The 14,115-nt window shown below is 46.1% G+C and overlaps 1 protein-coding gene across 1 annotated transcript in view; it reads left to right on the top strand.

Moving 5' to 3' along the window:
* Positions 1–14,115, top strand: part of LOC129843264 (pyruvate carboxylase, mitochondrial-like) — a 195,649-nt gene that overhangs the window by 122,580 nt on the left and 58,954 nt on the right. Inside the window, exons 6-10 of the mRNA XM_055911884.1 lie at positions 2,769–2,925; positions 6,170–6,271; positions 6,468–6,606; positions 10,007–10,174; positions 10,400–10,481. Of these exons, the coding sequence (XP_055767859.1) occupies positions 2,769–2,925; positions 6,170–6,271; positions 6,468–6,606; positions 10,007–10,174; positions 10,400–10,481 (648 nt within the window). The remainder of the gene's footprint in view (positions 1–2,768; positions 2,926–6,169; positions 6,272–6,467; positions 6,607–10,006; positions 10,175–10,399; positions 10,482–14,115) is intronic.

The following is a 14,115-nucleotide window of genomic DNA, read 5'->3' as shown; positions in this document are numbered from 1 at the left end:
AGCTCGGTTTCCACCTCATTTTGTGGGCAGTGTGCACATAGCCAATCTTCTCTTGAGAGCCAGGTCTGCCTACGGCGGCCAATCTCAATAACAAGGCTATGCTCACTGAGTCTGTACATAGTCAAAGCTTTCCTTAATTTTGGGTCAGTCACAGTGGTAAGGTATTCTGTCACTGTGTACTCTCTGTTTAGGGCCAAATAGCATTCTAGTTTGCTCAGTTTTTTTGTTAATTCTTTCCAATGTGTCAAGTAATTATCTTTTTGTTTTCTCATGATTTGGCTGGGTTTAATTGTGTTGCTGTCCTGGGGCTCTGTGGGGTGTGTTTGTGTTTGTGAACAGAGCCCCAGGACCAGCTTGCTTAGGGGACTCTTCTCCAGGTTCATCTCTCTGTAGGTGATGGCTTTGTTATGGAAGGTTTGGGAATCGCTTCCTTTTAGGTGGTTGTAGAATTTAACGGCTCTTTTATGAATTTTGAGAATTGGGCCTTATTCTGCTCTGCATGCATTATTTGGTGTTTTACGTTCCACACAGAGGCTTTTTTTTTGCAGAATTCTACATGCAGAGTCTCAATTTGGTGTTTGTACCATTTTGTGAATTCTTGGTTGGTGAGCGGACCCCAGACCTCACAACCATAAAGGGCAATGGGTTCCATAACTGGTTCAATTATTTTTTGCCAGATCCTAATTGGTATGTCGATTTTATGTTCCCTTTGATGGCATAGAAGACCTTTCTTGCCTTCACAGCTTTGTGGAAGTTACCTGTGGCGCTGATGTTTAGGCCGAGGTATGTATAGTTTTTTGTGTGCTCTAGGGCAACGGTGTCTAGATGGAATTTGTATTTGTGGTCCTGGGATCTTGACCTTTTTTGGAACACCATTATTTTGGTCTTACTGAGATTTACTGTCAAGGCCCAGGTCTGGCAGAATCTGTGCAGAATATCTAGGTGCTGCTGCAGGCCCTCCTTGGTTGGGGTCAGAAGCACCAGATCATCAGCAAACAGTAGACATTTGACTTCAGATTCTAGTAGGGTGAGGCCGGGTGCTGCAGACTATTCTAGTGCCCTCGCCTATTCGTTGATATATATGTTGAAGAGGATGGGGCTTAAGTTGCTTCCCTGTTTCACCCCACGGCCCTGTGCAAAGAAATGTGTGTGTTTTTTGCCAATGTTGTTTGTGTACATGGATTTTATTATGTTTTTCCCCCAACACCACTTTCCATCACTTTGTATAGTGGACCCTCATGCTAAATTGAGTCGAAGGCTTTTTTGAAACAAACACTACTAACACTGTATTGTAATGACCTCTGAACAGCGGGAGGGGGCTTCAAAGGCCTCTGCAAGGCATTTCTGTCTCTCTCTCCCTTTTCCCCACCTCTCTCTTTCTCTTCCATCTTTCTCTCTCTTTTCTCTCTCCCTATTTTTTGTCTTTCTCTCCCTTTTCCCCACCTCTCTCTTTCTCTTCCATCTTTCTCTCTCTTTTCTCTCTCCCTATTTCTGTCTTTCTCTCCCTTTTCCCCACCTCTCTCTTTCTCTTCCATCTTTCTCTCTCTTTTCTCTCTCTCCCTATTTCTGTCTCTCTCTCCCCTTTCCCCATCTCTCTCTTTCTCTCTCTTTCTCTCTCTTTTCTCTCTCTTTTCTCTCTCTTTTCTCTCTCTCCCTATTTCTGTCTTTCTCTCCAAGACAGCTTGTATTTGACCAGAGAAAACAGTGACAGATAAATAAAACTCATGTTTTATCTCCCTGTAGACTGAGTGAGTACACGAACCAGAGCCTCACTTTCTACTGTCTACAATACCTATTAACAACTCCATAATCTCCTTCAATACTTACTCCTTGGGGTGATGCGTCCTAAATTACACCCTACTCCTTACATAGCGCCCTAGAGCTCTATGGACCCTGGTCAAAAGAAGTGCACTAGAGCTCTATGGACCCTGGTCAAAAGAAGTGCACTAGAGCTCTATGGACCCTGGTCAAAAGAAGTGCACTTGAGCTCTATGGACCCTGGTCAAAAGAAGTGCACTAGAGCTCTATGGACCCTGGTCAAAAGAAGTGCACTAGAGCTCTATGGACCCTGGTCAAAAGAAGTGCACTAGAGCTCTATGGACCCTGGTCAAAGGATGTGCACTAGAGCTCTATGGACCCTGGTCAAAAGAAGTGCACTAGAGCTCTATGGACCCTGGTCAAAAGAAGTGCACTAGAGCTCTATGGACCCTGGTCAAAAGAAGTACACTAGAGCTCTATGGACCCTGGTCAAAAGAAGTGCACTAGAGCTCTATGGACCCTGTTCAAAAGAAGTGCCCTAGAGCTCTATGGACCCTGGTCAAAAGAAGTGCACTTGAGCTCTATGGACCCTGGTCAAAAGAAGTGCACTAGAGCTCTATGGACCCTGGTCAAAAGAAGTGCACTAGAGCTCTATCGACCCTGGTCAAAAGAAGTGCACGACAAAGGCAATAGGGTGCAATTTTGGGATCCGTCCCATATCTCTGACCCTCTCTGATGGCTCTCTGATGGCATGAACTAAATTATCATTCCTTGCAGTATCTGCACGGCTTCACTGTAGAGATGGTGTTATTGAAACTGTCTCTGTGTGTGTGTGTGTGTGTGTGTGTGTTTATTGTGTGTGTGTTGTGTGTGTGTGTATGTGTGTGTGTGTGTGTGTGTGTGTGTGTGTGTGTGTGTGTGTGTGTGTGTGTGTGTGTGTGTGTATGTGTGTGTGTGTGTGTGTGTGTGTGCGTGCGTGCGTGCGTGCGTGCGTGTGTGTGTGTGTGTAGGAGCTACATTTGACGTGGCCATGCGGTTCCTCTACGAGTGTCCCTGGAAGAGGCTCCAGGACCTGAGAACCTTAGTGCCCAACGTTCCCTTCCAGATGTTACTGAGAGGAGCTAACGCTGTAGGATACACTAACTACCCTGATAATGCAGTGTTCAGGTGAGAGCACACACACACATACACACACACACACATACACACACACTACACACACACATACACACACAATACACACACACACACACACATACACACACACACACATACACACACACACACATACACACACACTACACACACACATACACACACAATACACACACACATACACACACACACACACACACATACACACACACACACATACACACACACACACATACACACACACTACACACACACATACACACACACACACATACACACACACACACATACACACACACCACACACACACATACACACACACTACACACACACATACACACACACACACACACACACACACACATATATACACACGCACATATACACACACACACACACACAATACACATACACACATATACATACACACACACACACACACACACATACAACACACACACACACATACACACATATACATACACACACAACACACATGCATACACACACACACACACACACACACACACACACACACACACACACACACACACACACACACACACACACACACACACACACACAACACACACACAATAAACACACACACACACATAAACACACACACACACACATAAACACACACACACATACACACAACACACATACACACAACACACAACACACACACACACATAAACACACACACACACACAACACACAACAAAAACAACGTAACTCTGATCCAGAGGGGTTTAAATGCGGAAAGACACATTTCAGTTGAATGCATTCAGTTGTACAACTGACTAGGTCTCCGCCCCTTTCCCTGATGCTGTAAGGTAAAGGGGTAGGGAACTGTTTTCAACCACGGGCTGATTTCTGTCTCAGCGGATGTTCAGGAGGCCGGAACACAGTTGTAATAATTTGTACGCAGGCTTATTGACCACAACAAAAAACCCCAAAGAGATTACATTTGAAACTAGTTTCAGACCTTGATCACATTCTGATGTCTATTTTTTTTTCTGTCGGGATGCTTGGGAACACATTTTCCTAAGCGAAACACATTTTTATCTGAATTCCTGGTGATTTTATAGTCTTTTTAAATTATTTAACCAAAAGCTAAAATGTTTTGAACTGTCAACCGAATCGGAATTCCAAGAAACTCTTGAAACATCTTTGGAGAAACTCTGACGATCACTGACGTCATGATTTGACCTTGTCCCCCCCCCCCCCAGCCCCGCCCCCCCCCCCCCCCCCCCACCCCGAGTTTCCAGTTGTCTTTAAAGGACCAACACGTCAACCTTGAGAGCTCATTCCCAACGACACTCATAATAATAAGATAGATCACACCTTTTATTTATTTTTAAACAAAATTGTATGGATATATACAAAGAAATACCAATAGAAAACAAACTAAATCAAGTGCAGCTAGTTTTCAGTCTTTCCAGCTTCAGTTTGAAGCGATCGTGTTAGCTGTGTTGTTGGCTAGCTCGTCTCTGAACAACATTGTAATGACGAGCGAGCAGATTATCTACGCCAGGTGAAATCGCGCATCATTAGCTCATTGTTCTGGACGTATCCAAATAACTGTCACTAGAAAACAGCTTAAACAAATGCAAATCCAGGAAGTGTGTTGTTATTCTGTCTGCACTGTGACACGACTGTACATTAGCCGTAGTTAGCTAGCTAGCAAGCAGGCAGGGGGTAAGAACGTAGACAGCCAGTATGACAATGGAACATTTAGAACGAACGACTGGGTCGCGTCCATAGATACAGAACAAAGACTGACTGGGTCGCGTCCATAGATACAGAACAAAAACTGACTGGTTCGCGTCCATAGATACAGAACAAAGACTGACTGGGTCGCGTCCATAGATACAGAACAAAGACTGACTGGGTCGCGTCCATAGATACAGAACAAAAACTGACTGGGTCGCGTCCATAGATACAGAACAAAAACTGACTGGGTCGCGTCCATAGATACAGAACAAAAACTGACTGGGTCGCGTCCATAGATACAGAACAAAGACTGACTGGGTCGCGTCCATAGATACAGAACAAAAACTGACTGGGTTGCGTCCATAGATACAAAACAAAGACTGACACATATCCACACACACACATATCTACACACTCATATCTACACACACACATCCACACACACACATATCTTCACACACACATCCACACACACACATATCTACACACACACATATCTACACACACATATCTACACACACACACATATCTACACACACACACATATCTACACACACACACATATCTACACACACACATCTGGTTCAACCGAACCAATAGAACAAACGACCAGCCGGCTTTGGGTAGCAACTCTAGATTTGCGTTCGGGACAATATCATACAGAAGGATTAAATAGTATGAATAAATACATGAAAATAACGTTGTGTAAAGGAGATAATGCCATCGAAGCTGGTGTTTTGGAGGATATATTGGCACAGTTTTGCCGGGTCTCGACGTCGTCTCGGGCCTAACGACACCCGTGCTAATATATCCAACATGCAGGGTTACTAGAGTGGTTGAGGTGGGTTTATACATACAAAGTGGCTGTTAGTGGGAATATATAAATACTGACGGTAGCTACTATACTAATATGAACTCTGCGTGTGTTTGTCACCCTATCGGTGGTGACACACACACACACACAATATAGAAGAAAAAAGAAACGCACACCTATGTAGGCGAGGTGCTGGCTAGCGGAGTAGAAAACTAGAAAATAAAGGAGAGCCGCACACTCTAGGAGCTCAGATGCTAAAATATTTAATTACCAACGTTTCGACAGACAAGCTGTCTTCATCACACACACACACACACACACACACACACACACAACACACACACACACACACACACACACACACACACACACACACACACACACACACACACACACACACACACACACACACACACACACACACACACTGACAAAGACACAAACATACATACACACACACCAACTACCCTACAAGACAACACACAAACGTACCTGACAACAGACCTCACAGATCAACATCCTTCCTCAGATGTTGGTACCGTATCATCTATTTACCCTCTTCCTCATCCGCTTCTCAACCCCCCTTCCCCCGTCTCTCTCTCTCTCTGTGTCTCTCTCTCTCTCTCTGTGTCTCTCTCTCTCTCTGTGTCTCTCTCTCTCTCTGTGTCTCTCTCTCTCTCTCTCTCTCTCCCTCTCTCTCTCCCTCTCTCCCCCTCTCCCCAGGTTCTGTGAAGTGGCGAAGGAGAATGGCATGGATATATTCCGTGTGTTTGACAGTCTCAACTACCTTCCTAACATGATACTGGGCATGGAAGCAGCAGGCAGGTAGGTTGACAGTACCGTCCAGACTGTCCCTAACGAACAAAGAGTTAACCCTCCTCACATCACTGTGTTGCGTGTCGTTTTGTCTACGTGAATACCGCACGTCAAATACAGTAGGTACGTTGTATTAGCGACGTCTATATTTAACGCTGACATCATCATCATCATCATCATGGTCGTCAACCTTCGTCATTCACAGAGCAGGAGGGGTGGTGGAGGCTGCTATCTCCTACACAGGAGACGTATCAGACCCCATGAGACAGAAGTACTCTCTGGAGTACTACGTTAACCTGACTGAGGAACTGATGAAGGCTGGGACTCACGTGCTGTGTATCAAGGTGACTTTACTGACACACATATCTACACACACACATCTACACACACATCTACACACACATATCTACACACACATCTACACACACACATCTACACACACACACATCTACACAAACATATCTACACACACATATCTACACACACATCTACACACACACATCTACACACACATCTACACACACACATCTACACACACACACATCTACACAAACATATCTACACACACATATCTACACACACACATCTACACACACATATCTACACACACACATATCTACACACACACACATCTACACAAACATATCTACACACACACATCTACACACACACATATCTACACACACACATATCTACACACACACATATCTACACACACATCTACACACACATCTACACACACACATCTACACACACACATATATACACACACATATCTAGACACACACATCTACACAAACACACATATAGACACACACATATCTACACACACACATATCTACACACATATCTACACACACACATATCTACACACACACATATCTACACACACACATATCTACACACACACATATCTACACACACACATATCTACACACACACATCTACACACACATATCTACACACACACATCTACACACACACATCTACACACACATATCTACACACACACATCTACACACACACATCTACACACACATATCTACACACACATCTACACACACATATCTACACACACACATCTACACACACACATATCTACACACACACATCTACACACACACACACATCTACACACACACGTAGCTACACACACACGTATCTAGACACACACATATCTACACACACATATATCTGTTGTATTCGGCGCATGTAGCAAAAAAAGTTTGATTTGATTTCAAATCAGACAGTTTTTCAAACAGCTACTTGGCAATTACCACATAGTTACCAGACAGTTACCACATAGTTACCAGACAGTTACCATATAGTTACCAGACAGTTACCACATAGTTACCAGACAGTTACCACATAGTTACCAGACAGTTACCAGACAGTTACCACATAGTTACCAGACAGTTACCTGACAGTCACCTGACAGTTACCAGAAAGTTACCAGACAGTTACCTGACAGTCACCTGACAGTTACCAGACAGTTACCTGACAGTCACCTGACAGTTACCAGACAGTTACCAGACAGTTACCAGACAGTTACCAGACAGTTACCAGACAGTTACCAGACAGTTACCACATAGTTACCACATAGTTACCAGACAGTTACCTGACAGTCACCTGACAGTTACCAGACAGTTACCTGACAGTCACCTGACAGTTACCAGACAGTTACCAGTCACCAGACAGTTACCAGACAGTTATCAGTCACCAGACAGTTACCAGACAGTTACCAGTCACCTGACAGTTACCAGACAGTTATCAGTCACCAGACAGTTACCAGACAGTTACCAGACAGTTACCAGTCACCTGACAGTTACCAGACAGTTACCAGTCACCAGACAGTCACCAGTTACCAGACAGTTACCAGACAGTTACCAGACAGTTACCAGACAGTTACCAGACAGTTACCAGACAGTTACCTGACAGTTACCAGACAGTTACCAGACAGTTATCTGACAGTCACCAGACAGTCACCTGACAGTTACCAGACAGTTAACAGACAGTTACCAGTCACCAGACAGTCACCAGACAGTTACCAGACAGTTACCAGACAGTTACCTGACAGTCACCAGACAGTTACCAGACAGTTACCAGACAGTTATCACATAGTTACCTGACAGTCACCAGACTGTTACCAGACAGTTTCCAGACAGTTACCTGACAGTCACCAGACAGTTACCAGACAGTTACCAGACAGTTACCTGACAGTTACCAGACAGTTACCAGACAGTTACCTGACAGTCACCAGACAGTTACCAGACAGTTACCAGACAGTCACTAGACAGTTACCAGACAGTTACCTGACAGTCACCAGACAGTCACTAGACAGTTACCAGACAGTTACCTGACAGTCACCAGACAGTTACCAGACAGTTACCAGACAGTCACTAGACAGTTACCAGACAGTTACCAGACAGTTACCTGACAGTTACCTGACAGTTACCAGACAGTTACCAGACAATTACAAGACAGTTATCACATAGTTACCAGACAGTCACCAGACAGTCACCAGTTACCAGACAGTTACCAGACAGTTACCTGACAGTTACCTGACAGTTACCAGACAGTTACCAGACAGTTACCTGACAGTCACTAGACAGTTACCAGACAGTTACCTGACAGTTACCTGACAGTTACTAGACAGTTACCTGACAGTTACCAGACAGTTACCAGACAGTTACTAGACAGTTACCAGACAGTCACCAGACAGTTACCAGACAATTACAAGACAGTTACCAGTTACCAGACAGTTACCAGTTACCAGACAGTTACCAGTTACCAGACAGTTACCTGACAGTTACCTGACAGTTACCAGACAGTTACCAGACAATTACAAGACAGTTACCAGTTACCAGACAGTTACCAGACAGTTACCAGACAGTTACCAGACAGTTATCACATAGTTACCAGACAGTCACCAGACAGTCACCAGTTACCAGACAGTTACCAGACAGTTACCAGACAGTTACCAGACAGTTACCTGACAGTTACCAGACAGTTACCAGACAGTTACCAGACAGTTATCACATAGTTACCTGACAGTCACCATACAGTTACCAGACAGTTACCAGACAGTTACCAGTTACCTGACAGTTACCAAACAGTTACCTGACAGTTACCAAACAGTTACCTGACAGTTACCAAAGAGTTACCTGACAGTTACCAGACAGTTACCTGACAGTTACCAGACAGTTACCAAACAGTTACCTGACAGTTACCAAAGAGTTACCTGACAGTTATCACATAGTTACCTGACAGTCACCAGACTGTTACCAGACAGTCACCAGGGAACATAGCAGAAACAGCTCTAACAGAGAAACTACCACTGCCCTTCAATTTGACACTCTATTCATCTCCTTCTCTCCTTCTCTCCTTCTCTCTCCTTCTCCTTCTCTCTCTCTACCTCTTCATCTCCTTCTCTATCTCCTTCTCTCATTCTCTCTCTCCTTCTCCATCTCTACCTCTTCATCTCCTTCTCTCCTTCTCTCCCTCTCCTTCTCTACTTCTCTCCTTCTCTCTCTCTCCTTCTCCTCTCTCTCTACCTCTTAATCTCCTTCTCTCCTTCTTTCCTTCTCTCCCTCTCCTTCTCTCCTTCTCTCCTTCTCTCTCTCCTCCTTCTCTCTCTCTCTCTACCTTTTCATCTCCTTCTCTCCTTCTCTCCTTTTCCTTCTCTCCTTCTCTCCTTTTCATTCTCTCTCTCTACCTCTTCATCCCTCCATCCATCCTCTCCAGGACATGGCCGGTCTGTTGAAGCCGGAGTCCAGCCGAATCCTGATCAGTGCCTTGCGCGATCGTTTTCCTGACGTTCCCATCCACGTCCACACACACGACACAGCAGGGGCTGGAGTAGCCGCAATGCTGGCCTGCGCTGAGGCCGGGGCCGACGTAGTGGATGTCGCGGTGGGTAACGCACACACACACGCACGCACATGCACGCACACACGCACACACGCACGCACGCATGCACATGCACACGTGCACGCGCACACACGCACACACACACACACGCACACACACACACACACACGAACACACACACACACACACACACACACACACGCACACATGCACACATGCACACACACACACTCATACACACACACTAACTATAATATGTTGTCAAAGGTGGACTCCATGGCAGGGATGACGTCACAGCCCAGCATGGGAGCCATGGTGGCCTGCACCAAAGGAACCAAACTCGACACTGGTATGTGACTGGCCCACAGCCCTGTCAATCAGTATAGCGATAGATCTATATACCAATCAGAGCCCTTTCTAATGTCTGTTGGTGTATGGAACAGAGCCCGTCCACTCATTTAGTCAGATTGATCAATAAACTAAGATGCCGATTTATTAATTTACTGACTGACTTACTGATTGATCGATTGAAACTCAAAATAACATCACCAACAGATGAAAGCAACAACCTTAGTCTGCCTGTCTATCAGCTGGGTCCTAATCCTACTGCAGTCTGCCTGTCTATCAGCTGGGTCCTAATCCTACTGCAGTCTGCCTGTCTATCATCTGGGTCCTAATCCTACTGCAGTCTGCCTGTCTATCAGCTGGGTCCTAATCCTACTGCAGTCTGCCTGTCTATCAGCTGGGTCCTAATCCTACTGCAGTCTGCCTGTCTATCATCTGGGTCCTAATCCTACTGCAGTCTGCCTGTCTATCAGCTGGGTCCTAATCCTACTGCAGTCTGCCTGTCTATCAGCTGGGTCCTAATCCTACTGCAGTCTGCCTTTCTATCAGCTGGGTCCTAATCCTACTGCATTCTGCCTTTCTATCAGCTGGGTCATAATCCTACTGCAGTCTGCCTGTCTATCAGCTGGGTCCTAATCCTACTGCAGTCTGCCTGTCTATCAGCTGGGTCCTAATCCTACTTCAGTCTGCCTGTCTATCAGCTGGGTCCTAATCCTACTGCAGTCTGCCTGTCTATCAGCTGGGTCCTAATCCTACTGCAGTCTGCCTGTCTATCAGCTGGGTCCTAATCCTACTGCAGTCTGCCTGTCTATCAGCTGGGTCCTAATCCTACTGCATTCTGCCTGTCTATCAGCTGGGTCCTAATCCTACTGCAGTCTGCCTTTCTATCAGCTGGGTCCTAATCCTACTGCAGTCTGCCTGTCTATCAGCTGGGTCCTAATCCTACTGCATTCTGCCTGTCTATCAGCTGGGTCCTAATCCTACTGCAGTCTGCCTGTCTATCAGCTGGGTCCTAATCCTACTGCAGTCTGCCTGTCTATCAGCTGGGTCCTAATCCTACTGCAGTCTGCCTGTCTATCAGCTGGGTCCTAATCCTACTGCAGTCTGCCTGTCTATCAGCTGGGTCCTAATCCTACTGCAGTCTGCCTGTCTATCAGCTGGGTCCTAATCCTACTGCAGTCTGCCTGTCTATCAGCTGGTTCCTAATCCTACTGCATTCTGCCTGTCTATCAGCTGGGTCCTAATCCTACTGCATTCTGCCTGTCTATCAGCTGGGTCCTAATCCTACTGCATTCTGCCTGTCTATCAGCTGGGTCCTAATCCTACTGCATTCTGCCTTTCTATCAGCTGGGTCCTAATCCTACTGCATTCTGCCTGTCTATCAGCTGGGTCCTAATCCTACTGCATTCTGCCTTTCTATCAGCTGGGTCCTAATCCTACTGCATTCTGCCTTTCTATCAGCTGGGTCCTAATCCTACTGCAGTCTGCCTGTCTATCAGCTGGGTCCTAATCCTACTGCAGTCTGCCTGTCTATCAGCTGGGTCCTAATCCTACTGCAGTCTGCCTGTCTATCAGCTGGGTCCTAATCCTACTGCAGTCTGCCTGTCTATCAGCTGGGTCCTAATCCTACTGCAGTCTGCCTGTCTATCAGCTGGGTCCTAATCCTACTGCAGTCTGCCTGTCTATCAGCTGGGTCCTAATCCTACTGCAGTCTGCCTGTCTATCAGCTGGGTCCTAATCCTACTGCAGTCTGCCTTTCTATCAGCTGGGTCCTAATCCTACTGCAGTCTGCCTGTCTATCAGCTGGGTCCTAATCCTACTGCAGTCTGCCTGTCTATCATCTGGGTCCCAATCCTACTGCAGTCTGCCTGTCTATCAGCTGGGTCCTAATCCTACTGCAGTCTGCCTGTCTATCAGATGGGTCCTAATCCTACTGCAGTCTGCCTGTCTATCAGCTGGGTCCTAATCCTACTGCAGTCTGCCTGTCTATCAGCTGGGTCCTAATCCTACTGCAGTCTGCCTGTCTATCAGCTGGGTCCTAATCCTACTGCAGTCTGCCTGTCTATCAGCTGGGTCCTAATCCTACTGCAGTCTGCCTGTCTATCAGCTGGGTCCTAATCCTACTGCAGTCTGCCTGTCTATCAGCTGGGTCCTAATCCTACTGCAGTCTGCCTTTCTATCAGCTGGGTCCTAATCCTACTGCAGTCTGCCTTTCTATCATCTGGGTCCTAATCCTACTGCAGTCTGCCTTTCTATCATCTGGGTCCTAATCCTACTGCAGTCTGCCTGTCTATCAGCTGGGTCCTAATCCTACTGCAGTCTGCCTGTCTATCAGCTGGTTCCTAATCCTACTGCAGTCTGCCTGTCTATCAGCTGGGTCCTAATCCTACTGCAGTCTGCCTGTCTATCAGCTGGGTCCTAATCCTACTGCAGTCTGCCTGTCTATCAGCTGGGTCCTAATCCTACTGCAGTCTGCCTGTCTATCAGCTGGGTCCTAATTCTACTGCAGTCTGCCTGTCTATCAGCTGGGTCCTAATCCTACTGCAGTCTGCCTTTCTATCATCTGGGTCCTAATCCTATTGCAGTCTGCCTGTCTATCAGCTGGGTCCTAATCCTACTGCAGTCTGCCTGTCTATCAGCTGGGTCCTAATCCTACTGCAGTCTGCCTGTCTATCAGCTGGGTCCTAATCCTACTGCAGTCTGCCTGTCTATCAGCTGGGTCCTAATCCTACTGCAGTCTGCCTTTCTATCAGCTGGGTCCTAATCCTACTGCAGTCTGCCTTTCTATCAGCTGGGTCCTAATCCTACTGCAGTCTGCCTTTCTATCATCTGAGTCCTAATCCTACTGCAGTCTGCCTTTCTATCATCTGGGTCCTAATCCTACTGCATTCTGCCTGTCTATCAGCTGGTTCCTAATCCTACTGCAGTCTGCCTGTCTATCAGCTGGGTCCTAATCCTACTGCAGTCTGCCTGTCTATCAGCTGGTTCCTAATCCTACTGCATTCTGCCTGTCTATCAGCTGGGTCCTAATCCTACTGCAGTCTGCCTGTCTATCAGCTGGGTCCTAATCCTACTGCAGTCTGCCTGTCTATCAGATGGGTCCTAATCCTACTGCATTCTGCCTGTCTATCAGCTAGTTCCTAATCCTACTGCATTCTGCCTGTCTATCAGCTGGGTCCTAATCCTACTGCAGTCTGCCTGTCTATCAGCTGGGTCCTAATCCTACTGCAGTCTGCCTGTCTATCAGCTGGGTCCTAATCCTACTGCAGTCTGCCTGTCTATCAGCTGGTTCCTAATCCTACTGCAGTCTGCCTGTCTATCAGCTGGGTCCTAATCCTACTGCAGTCTGCCTGTCTATCAGCTGGGTCCTAATCCTACTGCAGTCTGCCTGTCTATCAGCTGGGTCCTAATCCTACTGCAGTCTGCCTGTCTATCAGCTGGGTCCTAATCCTACTGCAGTCTGCCTGTCTATCAGCTGGTTCCTAATCCTACTGCAGTCTGCCTGTCTATCAGTCATTGAAAACCACATTCATTTATTTTTTTCAGTTTGTTCTTTTGTTTGTTCATCCTATTATTAATTAATTCATTCATTATTTTGTTTTTTTGGTTTGTTCATTCATCCTGGTATTCACCCCTTA

Source organism: Salvelinus fontinalis, unplaced genomic scaffold (assembly GCF_029448725.1).
Source record: "Salvelinus fontinalis isolate EN_2023a unplaced genomic scaffold, ASM2944872v1 scaffold_0102, whole genome shotgun sequence".
NCBI lineage: Eukaryota > Metazoa > Chordata > Actinopteri > Salmoniformes > Salmonidae > Salvelinus > Salvelinus fontinalis.
The sequence above is the reverse complement of the archived record's forward strand: the minus strand, read 5'-3'. Positions and strand labels throughout refer to the sequence as shown.